The sequence below is a fragment of the Mandrillus leucophaeus genome, unplaced genomic scaffold (genome assembly GCF_000951045.1).
Source record: "Mandrillus leucophaeus isolate KB7577 unplaced genomic scaffold, Mleu.le_1.0 Scaffold65, whole genome shotgun sequence".
Lineage (NCBI taxonomy): Eukaryota > Metazoa > Chordata > Mammalia > Primates > Cercopithecidae > Mandrillus > Mandrillus leucophaeus.
In genome coordinates, this window is record NW_012107030.1 from 5,725,943 (window position 1) to 5,744,842 (window position 18,900).

Consider the following 18,900-nt stretch of genomic DNA (forward strand, 5'->3'; position numbering starts at 1 on the left):
TCTCACCCCAAAGTCCATTTAAATGCTAGCAAAGAAATAGAAGAAAATTCTAGACACACAGCCCACCCTCCTCCCGCGGACAAACCTTCCTGAGGACAAACAGTGTGAGAGAGGAGAAGGGACAGTACGAGGAAGAAGCGAGCAGAGACCACCACAGAGAATGCTGGAATCTTCCATCTGCACATGGTGAGGCCAGAAAAAGGCAAGAGCCTTTGTGCCTCACAGCCAGAAAGGAACTGAAGCTTCAGGTACTGTGAAGGTGGGGCTGAGAGAAGGGGCTGTCAACACAAAAGCAGGAGGAGAGGTTGTGTTAAGAGCAGTGGGACCCCCAGCACTCCAGCCTTCACCCTGGCAGGAGACAGTTTCTCTAGAGAAATTAACCAGAATGGTTCAGGGACCCCAGGCAGCAACCAGGGGCAACAAAAGAGGCTGAAACAGGAAAGTGGTGTGAGGGTGTTATTGCAATAACAACATCCTCACCAAAAAACCCCCAAACACTCAGGGTATACACAAACGGCTCTTTAAATTTAAGATATGATAGCACCAATTTTAAAACCTCAATAGGCAGTTTAAAAGATGAAGAGGAATAACTCAATGGAAAGGGGGAAAGACAAGAAATTACAAGAATAAAAGTAGGGAGTCTAACATTCAGCCAACTGGAGTAAAAGAGGAGAGAAAATAGGGGGATTCATGAAAGTAATAATACAAAGAGTCTCCCTGGCATTGTAACATGGGGTTCCCCAAGTGAAAGGGCTGATTAAACAAGTATTCAGCCCAGAGGAGGAAAACAGACCCCACTGCGAATCATCAACGTGGACTTTTATAACCTAGAGAAGTAAAGGTCCCTCTGGATCCTACAGAGGCTCAGGAATGAGGGCAACACTGGCCTCCCCCACAGCAACCCTGGATGCTAGAAGACAACAGAACAGTGGCCTGAAAACTCCCAAGGAAAATGATTTCCAACTAAGAATTATACATGCAGACAAAGTCAACCAAGTGTAGGATGAGGGTAAAATATCTGCAACTATGCAGGGTCTCAGAGACCTTCACCTGCCACGCACACTCTCTCAGGAAGCTGTGGGAGGCTGTGCTCTACAATAATGAGGAAGTCAGTCAAGGGCAAGGAATACGGGAAACAGAAGAGAGGCACAGAAGATGCTGGGGTGATGGGAAAGGAAAGTCTAGACCGAAGACCTAGGACAGACATCTACAAACGAGCCAATACACAGAAAGGTCAGGTTTGCCAACACTTGACTGCATTTGGAGAACTTTTCATCTTTGCCAGAAACTTTGGTGGATATATTCATAAACACTACATAAAACATTAAGAAAATGAAAGGACAAGGCAACAACTAACTCCAGGAAAATTAAATTTGCAAAAAGAAAGGAAATTAATCACAGTCCCCTAAATAGCTCAGTCAGCTGTGAACAATAATTACCCAGTCACACTAATGTCAATGCTGAATGCCAGTCTAACAAGAAGCTGTAATGCAATTATTCGAATTATTCGGGGAGGACAGAAGGTGGGAAAATGTGTGAGCTGGTTGTTTGATATTTTCATATGGCGCTGCAACGGCATTAAATAATCCCCATCTACTGTATTAGGAAGCTGGTGGACAATGTCAGAAATTGGAAAAATTTTTAAAAGGGGGTGTAATTAGCCAGGTGTGGTGGCGGGTGCCTGTAATCCCAGCTACTCGGGAGGCTGAGGCAGGAGAATCACTTGAACCCGGGAGACGGAGGTTGCAGTGAGTGGAGATTGTGCCACTGCACTCCAGCCTGGGCGACAGAGTGAGACTCTGTCTCAAAAAAAAAAAAAAAAAGTCAGGGGTGTACACATATTATTAAGAGACATAATGGCATCAGCAGAAGAAAGATCTAAAAGAGTTGAAGGTGATGGAATCTGAAGGGCTTTGGGGATCAAGAAGCGTGGGAAAAAGACAGCTGTTTTTCCTTATAATTCTTTTATCTTTGACTTACAATTATGTACATGTGTAACTTTGATAAAAAAATAAAATTTAACTAATTTTAAAAAGCAAATCTACGTGTTCTGACATGGAAACACAGCCACAAAATTGCATGAAGGAAAAACAAGAGGTCACACAGTGATGTAAATGGCAAAATTCACTTGGTTGGATTTTTAGGCATTTCATGCAATAGGGTGGTAAACACAGAACCATCTAGAAAAAGACATAGAACTGTTAACAATGAATATCACGGGGGATGGGTTGGGGGAGGGGGAAAGATGAGTATGAAATTTAAAAATGTTTTACTTCCTCAATCAGCATACTTTGATTTTGTTATAATAAGCATGTATTACTTTCGAAATTAAAAACACTTTTTAGGAATTAATCCTTTTAACAATTGGTTTGCTGTTAGTCTTTTCACATAAATTTTATGGCTGTACAGTTAGTCCAGTTCCAAAACAGAGGAAGATGCCAACTGTACTTTTCCTCTCATTTCTGCCCAGATCTGATGTGTCTGTGTGAGTTTTGCACCCCTCAGGGATGATGGATAAACCAGAGAACAAACAGACCCCAAGGCTGCCCTAAGCAATGACCCCATTAAGAGTCAAACAGAAGCAATCACTTTATCATCCCCATAAGGGCAACTCAGCAGGGATGCCCTGGGGACAAACACTTTTGAATCAGAAGAGCCCACCCCAGTCCTTACCCAGCTGCCACTTTCGGGAACACATGGTCTCCATCATCCAGATGGGCAGGGCTGGCTCCAGCATGGCGATGCCCATATTTGCAAAGCAGATGGAGCCTGTAAGGGAGGGAAGGGCTTTCTAGTGGCTTCTGCCTCCTCTCTCATTTCCAGACACAGTTAGACTCCATGCACCTACAGCTCAGATAACCGCAACTCCTACTTCCATTAAGTAAAGGATAAATCGCATATCAAGAGGACAGCAAAGGCTGTTAATCATAATTATCATCATCATCGTCGTCATCCTTATTTAAAACAGCTAGAATCCCAGAGACAAAGTTTGGACTGGAGGCAGCCCTAGAGATCCTTTGGTTTAACCTACCCAATTATGGTTTTATCAATGAAGAAAGGGAGCACAGTTTATTAATGAAGTAACTTGCTTGGGGCCACCCAGCAGCCAGGCCACTTCCAGACCACACACAGTCTAGGGGCAACCTGAGGCTCTCACATCTGTGTTTTACTGCGCAATAAACATGGGCATTTCTAATGATACCCTGAAACACCAGAAAATCCAAGCAAGATCAGGTGGATTCAGTCCAGGCATGCTGTCGGGGGATTTTTCGAAGCAGGATCAGGTGCATTCAGTATAGGCATGCCATCGGGGGATTTTTCAAAAGTCAGCTGTATATAACAGTATCTATGCAAATATTCGTGATCACTCTGTTAACCAGAACCCTTTGTAAATACAGAACTATCTGGAAAAAGACCCACAGAACTGTTCTCCATCGTTCTGGGAACACTCTGTGTTGTGCCTCTTGGAACCTCTAATTTGCTACAACAAATTCAAAGAATATTGTGCAATCATGATGAAGGTGCACATATAATGAAGAAAGATCTGTTCATTCGATGTGACATTTAAAGGCAGAGCGTATCGATGGCAGGACTCCCCTCCCACACACTGAGGGAGGGAGTTTGGCTCTCAACTCCCTCCCCCAGTCGAGGCTGCCTGGAAGTGTCGATGACAGTCCAGGAGTGCTGCGTAGCATCTTCGTGTCTCCTGTGAGCAAGGACTAGACAGTGAGGTTCCAGCAAAGCCCAAGACAGGACAGGCCCAGGCTGCAAAGCCCTGCCCAGATGTGCCCAAGGTTCAGGGAGTCACATTTCTGGAGCCCCCATCCCTTACCATACCTCCTCGTCCCTACCTTGGATGCCAGGGTTCCAGAAGCATCTGAGCTCTGGGATGCCCCTGCATCTTGCAGACTTCACTGCATGAAGAAGTCACCATGCCAGCTCCATATCCCTTTGGCCAACAAGCTTGATAGTCTTGGCCAGGGTTACATACCTGCTGCCCTAATCAAATCCAGCAGCAGAAGGGTTAAACACAACCAGCCTGAGGGTTGACAAAGGCTGAACTTAACTACTGGTGCCCAGTTCTCCCAGGCACCATCCAGCCTACCTGTGTTAGGGAGCCCTGCTTAGACACATCTAACCCTAACTGGGTCCAGTGCTATAGTGCAGGCTGCCCCGGAAACCAACACGTCAGCATGCGGCCAGACCTTCTCCTGGCCTGACCCCAAGGGTCTGCTTACCTCAGTACTCAGGCCCAGCAGCACCTTCACAAGGCTAGTCCCTGGTTAGGCAGCCCAGGGCCTGCCAAAGCAGGCAGCCTCCTGCCACTGGGACAGTCTTGGCGAACAGTCCCTTGGATAGATGCAGACCATTATCCTTCCCAAGAGTCACAAAACCCCAGTGCTTTCTTTTAGCCCCTCTAGGCTGAAGCATGTCCTTTAGCCAAAGGGTGTTTGAGCGGCCTCCCTGCTTGCTCGGCAGGGATGCTCTCTGCAAGAAGGGAGTCCCTCTGGTCCCTGAGGGGCTCTGCTGTCAGTTTCTATTCATACACACCAAGGTGAGTCAGACTGCCCACCTGGGACCCTTGCCATGAGGCCAAGGACTCCTTCCAGAAAGTTCAAGGTCAAACAATGATGGCCTTCCATGCAAACACAGTAGGCAAGCTTAGCTCCAAACAAACCCAGCCAGGCATCGCCGGGGACCCAGGCAGCTCTGCAGAGCCCAGCATACACCATTTCGATTTTCCCCAAATAAGACAAAAAGGGCCTTGGCTGAGTGTCAGAAAGCAATGGTGGAAGAAAACCATTTCCTTTGACTTGTAGCCTCTTTGCCTTTTCTGTTTTTCTATGGCCCAACATTTCTAGCAGCAAAACGAAAATCAGCCCCGGCCATCCACCCCTGCCTCCAGCATGCAGCCATCACCTCGCATTGCCCTGACGGAGAAAACCCACAGAGCCCCACCTGCAGCAATGAGGATGTACGGGTCCTTCAGCAGCGTGGTTAGGGGTGTCCCCTTCTGACTCTGTCAAGAAAAAAACACACGTCAGAAGCATCACCATGCCTCCTCCCCCAGGCCCTCATTCCCGGCCGCTCACCTCTGGCTGCACCCGGGACGGCTGGAGCACAAAGAGCTGAATAGCTAAAAAATAAAAATAAAAAAGACAAGCCCCTCTTCAGAAAGCAGGTGTGGCCCAAGCGCGTGCCGGCACGGATGCCAAGGTCATGGCAAGGTGCCCACATGGACTCACTCACCTCCATCCAAGAGCACCAAGGCAGCCAGCACCAGGAACGGAGCCGTCTTCCCCACAAACTCATACAGCACACTCCCGAAGGGGGGGCCCACTGCAGGGAGAGAAAGTGGGGACACCGCCCCTGGGACACACACCCTCTGCCCGTACTAGAACCATCTATTTGACTCTTGTGTTTCTCTCTCTACTTTGTTCCAATAAGGTTTGGGGGTGTCTGCCCTATTGTTCTGTTCAGTTAGAGTTCAGTTGTCTTGGTAACTTCCTCCAAGTGACTTTTCCTAAGAAATGGGCAAGAGTCTATAAAGGTCACCCTGAAAGCAAAGGCCCGAGAGAAACAAGATCCAGGCCCAGGGCTGGGAGGCTTCCACTGCACTCTTTCTGCACAAGAAAATGTGTAAACAGGGACTTCACTCCTCATACAGCGCAGGCAATCGGGAGAGGAAGGGAAAGGCTCTGAATCCCTCTCAGGGAAGATGTTTGCCCCCTGGTCTGGGAAGTCAGCCAGGGCAGGTGGGGGAGGCAGACCCAGAAGGCAAGTTCTCCCTGATTACAACTCACTGAACGTTCCCGAGGAAAGGGTCTGGCAGACCATCCTGTTCAACCTTTGGTTTTCCATCTGCGCCCAGGGAGGTTTGGGGCAGAGGTAGCGGTAATCCTGATCCCCTCCACCCCCAGCTCAGGGCTCTTCCTACCATTTTTCAAAGTCTTCATGAAAGCAGGAAAGGAAGAAATAAAAAGGGAATTTCTGTGTCAGCGCAAATTTCAACAGGGTCATGGAATGAGGACTGCCGCTGTCCAGCACCAGGCAGGCCCCTCTTGCCAGTTCGCCTACACAGGGGCCTTACCCACCTAAGACCCCCATGGCCAGGCCTCCCAAGGCGATTCCCATGACGTTGCCTCTCTCTTCATCATCTGTGTAGACGCTGGCAAGCATGCCCATCCCTACACATGGAAAGAAATGGTCAACAGGCCAGCTCCGGGGAACAGCAAAAGAATAATGCGTGACTTGCCTTCCCTCTCCAGCCAGCCTTGTGATCTTTCCAAACCTGTCAGATTCACTAAAATGTAAGACCAAGCAAAACCCAAGAGGAAAGTGGGTACCTTCTCCAAGAATCCCCAGCACTCCAACCACCACCAATACCTGAATTCCCTGAATGAGTCCAGCTCACTCTGCAAGGGGCCCCTCACGAACTCACTCAGGCGTTCCACACCTACCAGCCACAGAGGAGCAGGACGAGCCGATGCCCTGCAGCGACCTGGCGATCAGCAGGAAGGCATAGCTGCTGGAGAAGGCAAACACTGCCGAGAGAAGGGGTCCAAGACCGCACATCAGTGCTACTAGGACGCAACCGTCCCAAACAGGGACATTTCAGGAGCCCCCCTTAACCCGGTGGAGCATTTGCATGTTAGCCACCTTGTGCTTTTGTTCCATAAAAAGCTCTCTATCAATTTCTTTCTGCAATTGTTGCCAGTACACAAACCTCCCAGGCCATATTCTTTTTTTTGAGACGGAGTCTTGCTCTGTCGCCCAGGCTGCAGTGCAGTGGTGCAATCTCGGCTCACTACAACCTCCGTCTTCTGGGTTCAAGTGATTCTCCTGCCTCAGCCTCCCCAGTAGCTGGGACTATAGGTGCAAGCCACCCCACCCAGCTACTTTTTGTATTTTTAGTACAGACGGGGTTTTGCCATGTTGGCCAGGCTTGTCTCTAAGTCCTGACCTCAGGTGATCCGCCCGCCTCTGCCTCCCAAAGTGCTGGGATTACAGGCATGAGCCAATCGCACCCCGTCCCCAGGTTGTATTCTTAATTCCCGGCTCATGGGCATCCATGCCCACCCTGATGAGACCCACACTCAGAAGGAAAACACCAGACACTTACTAATTGTTGAGACAAACATAATGCAGAATCCCGCAAATATGGGAATTGGATAGCCAATTCTGCAAAACACAAACATCACACAAATCTGGTGACTGCAGGCTATTTTTTTAAGGCTTTATATTGATTTTCTCCTGGCTACCCTTTGGGATTAGACAGATAAGTGTTTGGTGGACTGTTCTGAAAATTCATATACTCGGTGCTTCCTATGTGACCTTTTTGTATTTGTCTTAGAACGTGAATACATTTATGGACTGCCACTGTGAACAGAAATTTCTCCGGAATAAATGTTAACACAATATTGGCAAGTAACCCAGAACACATCCAAAATACACGGCCCCTATTTCTGTCATTTTTAAAAAATGATTCCTTTAATTATAGTCTTTGCTAGAGCTCTCCCAAAGGAGCCACTGCAATCAAATGATTCGGGTAAAAGGCCATCAAGTGATTCAACTGGCAGACTGCAGTATGTCTAAGAGGCATTAGGAAGCAAGATGTTAAGATCTTCCTTCCTGTTGACCCCATGAGGCCAACCTACAAAGACAAAGTCTCATTTTCTGTGCAAAATTTCAAACTCCAAATTGCTCCGCAAGACCACTGCTCACCTAGGGCTCTGGCGCCAGCTCAACAGGGCCGGTGGAAAGACCCTGGCATTTCCCTATGCCATGTCTGGCTGGACACGTGACCCCGCCACTTAATCTAGGGAGGTCTCCTCTCAGCCCCTCGGAGAGACCACCGCCCACCTCCCAGGACTAGAGTACGGAAAGAGATATGGATGTTAAACTGTTAACACCAGTGCCTACAGCATAGAAGGTGCCTAAGAAATGTCATCTCCTCCCTCATTCTCTTCCTTCTTTGTCCTCTGTTTCTGCTGAATCAAGCAGACAGCTGGGTCGCTGCTCTGTGGGTGGGGCATGAGGGTACCGGCAGCTTCCCAGCCCCTCTGCCTTGAGAGGAAGCCAACGGTGGCTGAGCTCTTGTCCAATTGCAGGTTTGCTCCAACCCAGAAGAGCCTGACATCTCTAAGTCTCTTCTGTCTCTAGCTCTGGACCCTCAGGAACCTGGAGAGGAATCAAATGAATCCAGGAAGGCAGAAGAACCAAGCATCCTGAGCTCCGGGCACAGCCTGGAAGGGTTCTTCCATTCTAGGCTTTAACAAAAAAAAATTGTAATTGGCTGAGCATGATGGCTCATGCCTGTAATCCTAGCACTTTGGGAGGCCAAGGTGGGTGGATCACCTGAGCTCAGGAGTTCCAGACCAGCCTGGGCAACATGGCAAAACCCTGTCTCTACTAAAAAACTAATAATACAAAAAAAATGAGTAGACATGGTGGTGCACACCTGCAATCCCAACTACTTGGGAGGCTAAGGCATGAAAATTGCTTGAACCTAGGAAGGAGAGGTCATAGTGAGCTGAGATCGCACCACTGCATTCCAGCCTGGGTGACAGAGTGAGATTCTGTCTCGAAAAAAAAAAAAAAAATCATAATCATATCGCCTTCATTTAAAGTTTAAACTCAGTTATCCCAGCACTTACACCCGCCAGATTTAGTCATGATTTAATAAGGGCCCTATTTCACCTCCCTATGTTGCAGATGAGGAAACTGAGGCATGACATCATGACATCTGTCATTACTTATCAGATGTCATCAGACTAATTTCACTTGGGCCATTCCCACATGGCTTTTCCTTGTAAACTTTACCACTTCCTCTGGTACCCAAACGGTATTAAATAGAATCTTTCCAAAACTTTTCTTGACCATACTGAAATATTTTTTAACTGCTTCACCTGTATCCAGAAACCAAATACCAAAAATACAGAGAGTAACTCACAAGCATGACAGATTCCCAGAGAGTCAGGCCCCTCCCACAAACCATGCAAAGATTCCCCTGCTGTGAACAGAGGTGAGCTTGTAATTCACAAAGTGGGGCTCCAAGCAAATTGGGTAAACCAGAGAAGATGCCAGGATTCTGACCTGCAGTTCAGATGGCCATTGGGTGGCAGCTTCTCCTGTCTCAGCCCACCCAGAGCTGATTCTCTGTGCCCCTTATTTATGTGGACAAAAGAAACCCAGCGCCGGGGGTTCACGCGGCACTGTGGGATACTGAATCAGGAAATGTCCAGGAGGCGCAGAGAGGAGAACTCACAGGCAGTTTATTTTCAGCAACTGCAGTTTGTCCCACGAAAGAACAGGCACATGACCATCTTCTTGACTGTCCTGGAATAAACACAGGCTTCTCCCACCGTTCAACATACATTTGGAAAATCTAGTCATTGAAGTACCAATACGTGTCAAAGTTGTTGGAATTAGGGGCCTCACTCTTCTTTCACCAGTTCTTCATTTTGGCTATTTTTAAGGCTCTAATATGGAATCTTTCAGACTGTAGGGACATCCCTGAAGCCAAATAAGGCATCTGTGGCCCTTTCCCAGACTGTAGGCAGAAGCAATGGGTGGTTTCAGGACAAAACTCAATAAAATGTGACAGCCCCTGTCTGTGACCCCCAAACCACCAGCCATACTGTGCCCACTGTTCAATCCAGCCAGGTAACCCATCAGGGCAGAGCTGGGGTGGGCTGGAAGCTACTGAGGTCCCTCCCTACCTGAAGACTCAGACGTTCCCACGACTGTAAGCAGGGAACCAACCAACATGCTGGGTGGCCTGAGATTCCAAGGGAGGGTAGCTGGTTTTATCCATTTTTCAGATGATCAACACTGAGGCTCGGGGAGGTGAATTACTTACCCCAAATCCAAGGCTACAGGCATACCTTGAGTGTGGTAACATGTGCTGGGCCCTGCTGATGTGCACCTGGGTGGGGACACCAGAGCACGTGGGATGGAGGGTGCACAGTTTCACTGAAAACCACAGGGTTTGTGCCCACAGAGGGTTCTTTTTTACCATCTGAGGTGCTGTGTTTGTCTTAGAAACACTGCAGTTACTGTTTTTCTTTCTAATTTTCTTTGGGATTTTAACAATGCATGTATGGAATAAACGAACATCAAAGCTAGAAGGAAACTCAGGGGCTAGCCAGTCCAAACCCTCACCTTAGATGAGAAAGCTGAGGTTCAGAGACAGAGTGGCTCGCCCTTGGCTGCAGAGCAAGCCGATGGCTTCAGATACAACCAGGCTCATGTTGCCGCCTTCTCGGTACCGGACACACCTGTGCCTGCACTTTCAACACAGGCCAAGCCACTGCAGGGGCTGCTCAGTGGTAAGCGCTGGGCATCATGTTTCCCCAGAGCTCAGCTTCAAGGCAAAGAAGACACCCTGGGAAGCTCCTGGGTCTCCGCCCTCAAACTCTTCTGGCCCCTCGAGCAGCCACCATAGAAGGAGGGTCGTCCAGTGCCCCTAGTCATTGAGTGGTGGGCAGAAGGACCAAACCCTTTCTGCTTCCCCACAGTATCTCCTAAACAGACAGAAACTCAACTGACAATAGTCACAATCTGTGTCTGAGTTGCCCCCCTTGTCTCAATTCAGGGCCATCTCAATTAAAGTATTGCTAAGCAGAGCTAGATCTGATTCGGCAAACCTTTAGCCAAATGTCATCCTGGCCCACGGTCATCCTCTACAGAGAATCACGAAGCAGTTAATCCAATTTGAGTAAGACTAAAAATCATATATTGAATCCCTAGAACAACATGTAAAACAATAAAAGTTATGTTAATTATATATACTTAGTCAGTGCAGGAACCCCATCTGTCCAGAAATGGTCAGTGAGGACAATACTTCTCTAGTGTTAATAATTAGCTTATCCTTGCCATGGAGACCAATGCAAGCTCTCTTCTCACGATTGTTAAAACCATAGTTTCCTCTACCATGGTAAATTACAAAAAGGATACAGACTACAGAGCCCCGAAGGGTGCAAACTATCACCAGATGCAACGAGAGACAACAGCTCCCTTCCGGTGATCCCTACACACTCCTAAAAGGTGTGCAGTAAATGAATGTCAGTAAATGGACTGATATTTTCAATTTGCCTGGATATAGTAGGAGGTATGTCAATCATTTAGTAGATAAAACAAAATTCTTCGGTTTCGCTTGTCAAAATTCTTAGGTCCTGCTTGTCTTTTTCAGCTACCAGAGAGTTCCAGGGGGCACGTACTTCTCTCTTTCCTGGGCGTGAGCCCTGTTCTCTGACACACAGCTTAACAGAGGTTTTGCTTCTCCTAGGAATGTTCTAATTCCACAGCCAGTTTCCTCTGATTTCAGAAGCAAAGACTCATCAAACCCTGCCTACCATCCTAACCACATCCAGGATGGGAGATCCCTTCTCGGAACAGCTGGTTTCCCTATCCATAGAGAAGCTGAAAAGGTCACTGCTTATTCCTACAAAGCCCACTTCAGACCCACTGGCTGAAGCTAGCAAAAAAAAATAAAATAAAACCATAGATTTCGTAGAGATTTCATGCCCTGTGGCTTCCTCCTTGTCGTTCAGATGTTAGCTAAGATTTGCAAGGAAAAAGAACTGCTTTCAAATATACTAAGTAACTATGGAAATAAATTAAGCCACTGACGCTGGCTTGATAAAAAGCAGACCACCGAGACAATGACAAGCTAAGGAGGAAGCCAAGGGAAACGGTCCCCAGCAATGAAGTTAACTCTTTCCCAAGCCAGTCGTTTGGTGTGGAATATCTTTCGGTTGTGAAGATGCAACTCTTATTTAAACCTTATGCTAAGCAAGACCACAACGTCACTTCATTACCTGACTGAGGGAAGAAAGAAATGTAAACATGTTGTTCCATTGTTCATTTGCCTGGAACATTCCTCTTATGTACATATATATCTAAAATTTGTTTCTTAGACCAAATGATGACCAAGCATCACTAGTATAATTTCTGCTACCACCTGCACACAACTGCACTCATGAAATGAATAGTTCAGCCAGAATTATAAAATGAGAGGCAAGAGGCTCCAACATGGAAATCAGGTCAACCCAGCATCCTCAGGCTTTGTTGGAAAGTGTGCTATTGGCCAGGTGATCACTACACACACCCATCTCAAAGGTTTTTTGCCACCTATCTGGTCATATATTTTCAGTAGAAATATAGTATCTGAATAACAAATGAAACAGGAAGAATGTGCATCCTATTAGCAGCTAAATGAACCCAAAAATTGTTACTCTGTATTTTCAAGGTTTGGTGTGAGAACTTATCAAATATTTAAAAACAACAGATGTGGCCAGGCGTGGTGGCTGACGCCTGTAATCTCAGCACTTTGGGAGGCTGAGGCGGGAGGATCACTTGAGGTCAGGAGTTCGAGACAAGCCTGGCCAAATGGTGAAACCCCATCTCTATACTAAAATACAAAAAAAATTAGCCAGGCGTGGTGGCATGCACCTGTAGTCTCAGCTACTCGGGAGGCTGAAGCAGGAGAATTGCTTGAACCTGGGAGGCAGAGGTTGCAGTGAGCCGAGATAGCCCCACTGCACTCCAGCCTGGGCAACAGAGCGAGAGTCTGTCTCAATAAATAAATAAATAAACAGACAGGCAGCCTACCTTTTGTGTCTCCTACCCACAAAAGCCACTCACATGGCACCATCATGACTGTGAATAGGGGAGTCCAAGTATGGTGTGGTGCGCTGTAGAACGTCTCGATTCAGAGTGGGTCCCACTTCTGAAACAAGCAGCTTTGGAAAAGAATAGCTCTGCCCAGCCTGGCTACAGGCAGCTTTCCCACACATCTTTAGGGATGCACGAGGCTGGACCAGTTCACACCAGGGACTGGAAAAAGACTGAAAATTTCCGGGACCAGGGAGGGTCCATGTCCACAGGAATCAGGCTGATCTTTTCTAAACTCTCTGCTCATTGATTAAAAATAGCAATCAGCAACTCACTGGGTCTTCAGCAGTTCTGCCTGGTACAACCAGGAAGAGCCCAAGTCAGTGCAAGAAAGACGGATTTTGAGCTGCATTCTTTATTTCTAGTAGCTAAAAGTACAAGCTGTATAATTGTAAGCAGGTGGGAAGAACAGGAAGTGGGGAAGAACAAAGCTTGAAACCGGACAGTCACGACATGTGGCTGCAGTCCCGCCACTGTCGTGGTAAATGCTTTCTCCTCCTCAACTGCAAACTCCTTTGCCTATAAAATGCTAGGACTGGCCCAAAAGCTTTCGGGAAAAGTCTCTGCAAGCGCTGATGCTCCATATTTTAAACTACTCTTTAATCAGAAACATATTAACCAATTTTAAAAAGCTTTTAAACACATTTGTTTACAACACTGAAGACTTGAGTCATACATCTTGCTCATGGAGGATGTGATTGGCACAGTTTACACCAAAAGACTGTTTGCAATGGCTCACAGGTTAATTCCTTGGAGACTATTAAAGGCAAATGGAATGCATTTGTCCCTTCTCTGCTTCCATCTGAACTGTGGTGGGAAGTAGAATCTTGGAGTGTCCAGAAGAGCTGCCCAGTCCCCAAATTCATAGCTATCGGGCTTGGAAATTATGAGACAAATCACAAATCAGGATCACAATATGAAAATGTGTTTGCTCGCTGGGCACAGTGGCTCATGTCTGTAATCCCAGCACTTTGGGAGGCCAAGGTGGGCAGATCACCTGCGGTCAGGAGTTCGACACCAGCCTGACCAACATGGTGAAACCTCATCTCTACCAAAAAATACAAAAAATAGCCAGGCATGGTGGTGCACGCCTGTAATCCCAGCTACTCAAGAGGCTGAGACATGTGAATTGCTTGAACCCAGGAGGTGGCAGTGAGCCAAGATCACACCACTGCACTCCAGCCTGGTGACAGAGCAAGACTCTATCTCAAAAGAAAAGAAAAAAAGAATTGCCCTTCCATATTACCAGGCAGTACTAGAAAATCATTTTCAAATTTGCTGGGTAGCTGGGCAAAACAGTTGAGGATTACAATTTTGCTCCAGATAACTTTCAAAGTGGATTACTCACCATGAGAATAGACTAAATTTCACAAGTCACAAAATGGAAGACAATGTTTTTGAAGTCCCGAACATGAGCCTGGTGTGGCTACAGCCTCAAAGCCTTTGGAGTATTTAACAGGGGAAAGGGCTCACTGGTTTTAGACAAGCTTCTTCCCCATGCATTTTTAATGCATGACATTTTAAGCAATGCATTAAAAATAAGAATGGGATTTTTAAAAAAGCTTTTCATTTGCCATTTGCGTTTGGAAGATTGGAGTACTCACATCATTTCAGCCGAATTTCTAAGTATTACACTCTACAGCTAGCGACGTTCCACTCAAGTGATTGGCAAGGCATTATTACGATAATGTCCTCAATTTTCACATACAGTATTTGAGCTGTTTGCTTTCTCAGAATACAAAACCCTGAGCTATTTTCTGTAATTATACCAGATGCATTTTAAGAAGCGTTCTTAGTCTTGAAAAAAGGAAAGAAAACAATCCTGCAACTACTGAGGTCTGTTTGGTTTTTCTCCTGAGAACAGAGGAGCCACTGAATGTCACCTTCTTAATGGGCTTGCAGTCAGCCCTTCACTGGGTTAATTTGCTTAGCATATTTTATGTAGCAACCTTAGAATATTGCTCTGCACAGACTGGAGGGCTGGACGTGGCTTGAGATTGTTGAAATCAATTCAATGGCACCCTTCGTTCCAGAAAATCAAACTGCAGATGTTGAGAAAGTGCTCCTGTCTGACTCAAGCTCCATGTGTCCAAGGGCAACTTGTGCTGGTGGAAGGCCAGATCTGCCGTCCCCTCCCTGAGCCCCAGCCACCACCCGAGGCTTCCTCAGCTCTCAGTGCCCCTCACCCTAGAGTCGCACAGGGATCTGCTCTCAGAGCTTGGTCGCTTTAACGCTCTGTTGCCACCTTGAAGTGTTTCGTAATATTTGAATGTGGGGCACACATTTTCATTTTGCACTAAACCCCACAAATTATGTAGCCAGTCCTGCGTCCCACTCCCCATGCCAAAGGCAGAGGAAATGCGAAGTCCTCCCTGCTCCCTGCCCACTTACCCTGCTTAACATTGTGCTTGATTCACTCATTCTCTTTGGCTTTGGTATCTGTAATGGCTCCCAACTGCCCCACGTAGAATCCCACTCCTTTCTCAGCCCAGCACTTGGGGCCTCTTACAGCCTAGCCCAGCCCTGGTTTCCCCTGTCTCCTTAGTTCTGCCCTCTCCCCGCCACCATCTCCTCCATTTCCAGTCTAGTCTTTGTTCCTGCTTCTGGGCCTGGTCTGCAGGTAGGACTCTGGGCATGCCCCTCCCCACCATTTCTGACGTTTAACAACAGGTATGCCTCACACGTATCATTTCCACCTAGGTAGCTACACTGTGCACTTGGCAGCCCACCACCAACACTCAACTGTACCAGCTCCCGCTCCTTGCACTGACACCTTGGGGGCCTGCCTCCTCCTCTCAGCTGCAAGGCCCTTGTCCTGAGCTTTGAGCGCCCACAGACCAGGCAGAATTGGTCCACCTCAGCTGTAGAAGAACAAACATTTCACCAACAGTGGAGAAGCAAACAGTTATTCCAAACAATGTGGGTTCAAAAAAATCTAGAACAGCCTGATTCATCTGAAGCTAGTTTAGGCAGCTTGGATTATCCAGACAATAGCCTCATTTCTCTTCCTTTCATGCACGTGGACATGGCTATGTAACCACCAGAAGGGAAGAACACAGCCCGTGACCTTGGCATCAGCTTGGAGCTCAAACTATGCAGCAGTGCGTCCGACCATCCGACCTTTTCCCACACTCCCTACCTGGTATCTATGAGAGCCTTTAACATGCCAGCTCCAAAAGAAGACACCTTGACTCTCTACAAAGAAGTTCATGGCCTAAGGTAGAAGGCAAGAGGAGGCCACATGGCTCCTAAAATAGGATGACAGCCATGGCGACTATAGAGTTCCTTGCTGCCAAGGGCAATTCTGACAAACGCACTTATGAAACCTGGCATTTAGACAGGCCAAAGTCCTCCCACTCGGTAAAAGAGGTTCTCTTTATTCTGTCTTCTTTAATATTTTCTTACTTGTTGAGCAACAGAAGGGAGAATAGAATAGGAAATTGTGGTTACCTGGGAACAGAGACATAGGAGAAGGAGACTGGGATTTCCCCAGCTCACCCACCATGGATTTTCCAGACTCCCATCAATGAATAAGAGGCAGAATTCCAGGAAGGACATAAGCTAGGACTGATACAAATATCAAACTCTTTGACTAAAGTCGTCTGCCCTACCTGTTGGTCAGCAGTCCTATGAAAGGGTTGGTGATGAGCTGGACGGTGGCTTTCGAGGCAAACAACAGACCGACTTGCACGTTTTCATTCAGGAGGTCTTTGTCTTCACTGGGACAGTCGGAAGGGACAGTGGATGCGTTGGTCACCATGTGCTGTGTGGTGGTCTGATGAAGCGGCCCTTCCTGCAGGTCTCTGGTAGCGTTCCCAGTGACCATGGTCGAGTTGTCATAATAGGAGAAGATGCTCCGGAAGCTGTCTGAGCTGGAGGCCGTGTGCACTGGCCTGGCCGTCTGGATTTCTGTAGCATTCTTCTCATGCTTAATGCTGTACAGATAACTTGGGATGATGGGGACTGGGGATGAGAGCAGAATGGCAAGGTGGTGATCACACTGAAACCCTCTCCAGGAAAAAAAGTCAGCAAAAAACTACGGTTGCATCGGCCAGGAGCAGTGGCTCACACCTGTAATTCCAGGTCTTTGGGAGGCTGAGGCGGGTGGATCACCTGAGGTCAGGAGATCGAGACCAGCCTGGCCAACATGGAGAACCCCTCTCTCTACTAAAAATACAAAAATTAGCTGGGCATGGTGGCACCCGCCTGTAATCCCAGCTCCTTGGGAGGCTGAGGCAGGAGGATCGCTTGAACCTGGGAGGTGGACGTTGCAGTGAGCCAAGATCGCACCACTGCACTCCAGCCTGGGCGACAGAGTGAGATTCTGTCTCAAACAAACAAACAAAACAACAACAACAACAACAAAACTATGGTTGTGTCAAATGCCAGAAGAGATCCAGAGAGGTTGCAGGTCTACCCCAAAAACAGGAGCCCTGTGCCAGATGTCTACAATGACATTGCAGCAAGTTCACTTTCCTTAGCTCACTAGAAAGAACCAAGCCCCCAGCGGCCCTGAAGACTGTCTCCTCTCAAAGGCAGCTGCTGTGCTGAACTGACTGCTCCCACAGATTCTGTCGTTTGTGGGTTTCTTCCACATTGTTCCTTCAGGGAATATTTCAGAAAAGCAAAATGTGGTCTGATGTCAACACAGTGCTGACCTTGGGTAAACCGGTGCTTCTAAGAAAGAGAGGCTCAAAAGACTTTCAAATGAATGAATCAAGGAAACAGAAAACTACATTTCATTATGTGTCTTAGAAAAAAATTAACCTGCAGGAAGTAATAACTTGGAAATTCTGCAACAAGCCCACTTCATCCTTCCATTGTGTGAGTGGGAATCTGCAATTTTTCCTACAACTTGTAAGATTTAAGAATTCCTAAGACTTTCACAAGGAAAAAGCAAAACTGTGACACAGGCCAGGCTTGGTGGCTCACGCCTGTAATCCCAGCACTTTGGGAGGTCGAGGCGAGTAGATCACCTGAGGTCAGAAGTTCAAGACCAGCCTGGACAACATGGTAAAACCCTGTCTCTAATAAAAATACAAAAATTAGACAGCTTTGGTGGCGCAGGCCTGTAACCCAGCTACTCCGGACGCTAAGGCAGGAGAATCACTTGAACCCGGGAGGTGGAGGTTGCAGTGAGCCAAGATTGCGCCACTGCCCTCCAGCCTGGGCAACAGAGTGAGGCTCCGTTTCAAAAAACAAACAAAAAACAAAACAAAAAGCAACAACAAAAAAAAATACAAATTAAATTGTGAAACATATAATCGAAGCTGTGAGCACATGTGTCCAATGGAGCATTCCAGCCTAAGCAGAACTAATACCCTTGGCACTGAACAGGGATGAGCTCCACGGCCCTCATAACTCCTTGAGATGAAACCTATCAGATGCTCTGAAAACCGCTGTGAGAAAATCTGCAAATGGAGAGAAAGGAAACAGCTCCCACCACTTACAGTCTAAATGAGTCGTGATTTTTTTTCATTCATTAAAAACTGGGATTTTTTTTTTTTAAGGAAATGCATATCAAATCCTTCTCTGTTAATGGGCCTAATTAAGAGATCTGAATTTCAATTACTTAATTTTTCAAAATTCCATTATAGGAAAAAGAATAAAACCAACATTGTTCAAATCGCTCTTGCAATGGTTCCTGAAATATTTCCATCTCATGTCATTCACTAATACAATATACCTGAATGTCTTTTTTTTTGGAGTAAGGGATCGAAATTTGCTCTTTTAGGTACTACACCAAATTATTAACCTGCATTTTCGAGTAGCCCAATAATTATTCTAACACGTAATTTTGAACTTTAGGAATTTCTCTTCTGGAACAGAAATCTTTTTCATCGCAGTGAAAGCAGGCAAGAGGATGCGGGAAATTATCAGGGGGAAACATAAGTTCTGGGTCTTATCGGATGTCACAGTTTTTGACCCGAGCGTCAGGAAAGCGAAGCCACCAAAGCGGCTCCTCCTAGCCCGGGCGCGGCAGCCTAGAGGGGATGTCTTTTTTGCAAAGCGAGTTCTCCAACTTTCCCGGGGCTTGGCGGAGCTCCGGGACCGCGCTGGGGTAAGCGGAGTGCCGGGGAAGGGGCGCCGGGACTAGGGTGCCGGGGCAGGGGTGCCCTGTCCGCACGTACCCACGACGGTGAGCAGCATGTTGTCCAGCAGCAGCGCCAGGAACACGATGAACAGGATGAGCTTCCGCGAGCGGCGGCTCTCCTGCAGCCA

At 47.2% G+C, this 18,900-nt stretch overlaps 1 protein-coding gene across 1 annotated transcript in view; it reads right to left on the reverse strand.

Annotated features, from left to right (window-relative positions):
- Positions 1–18,900, reverse strand: part of SLC18A2 (solute carrier family 18 (vesicular monoamine transporter), member 2) — a 55,614-nt gene that overhangs the window by 31,759 nt on the left and 4,955 nt on the right. The window contains exons 2-10 of the mRNA XM_012001144.1: positions 18,810–18,900; positions 16,290–16,641; positions 7,124–7,182; positions 6,462–6,545; positions 6,096–6,188; positions 5,251–5,340; positions 5,094–5,137; positions 4,960–5,020; positions 2,674–2,769 (exon numbers count right to left, since the gene is read on the reverse strand). The exon at positions 18,810–18,900 is cut by the window's right edge and continues 3 nt beyond it. Of these exons, the coding sequence (XP_011856534.1) occupies positions 2,674–2,769; positions 4,960–5,020; positions 5,094–5,137; positions 5,251–5,340; positions 6,096–6,188; positions 6,462–6,545; positions 7,124–7,182; positions 16,290–16,641; positions 18,810–18,900 (970 nt within the window). The remainder of the gene's footprint in view (positions 1–2,673; positions 2,770–4,959; positions 5,021–5,093; positions 5,138–5,250; positions 5,341–6,095; positions 6,189–6,461; positions 6,546–7,123; positions 7,183–16,289; positions 16,642–18,809) is intronic.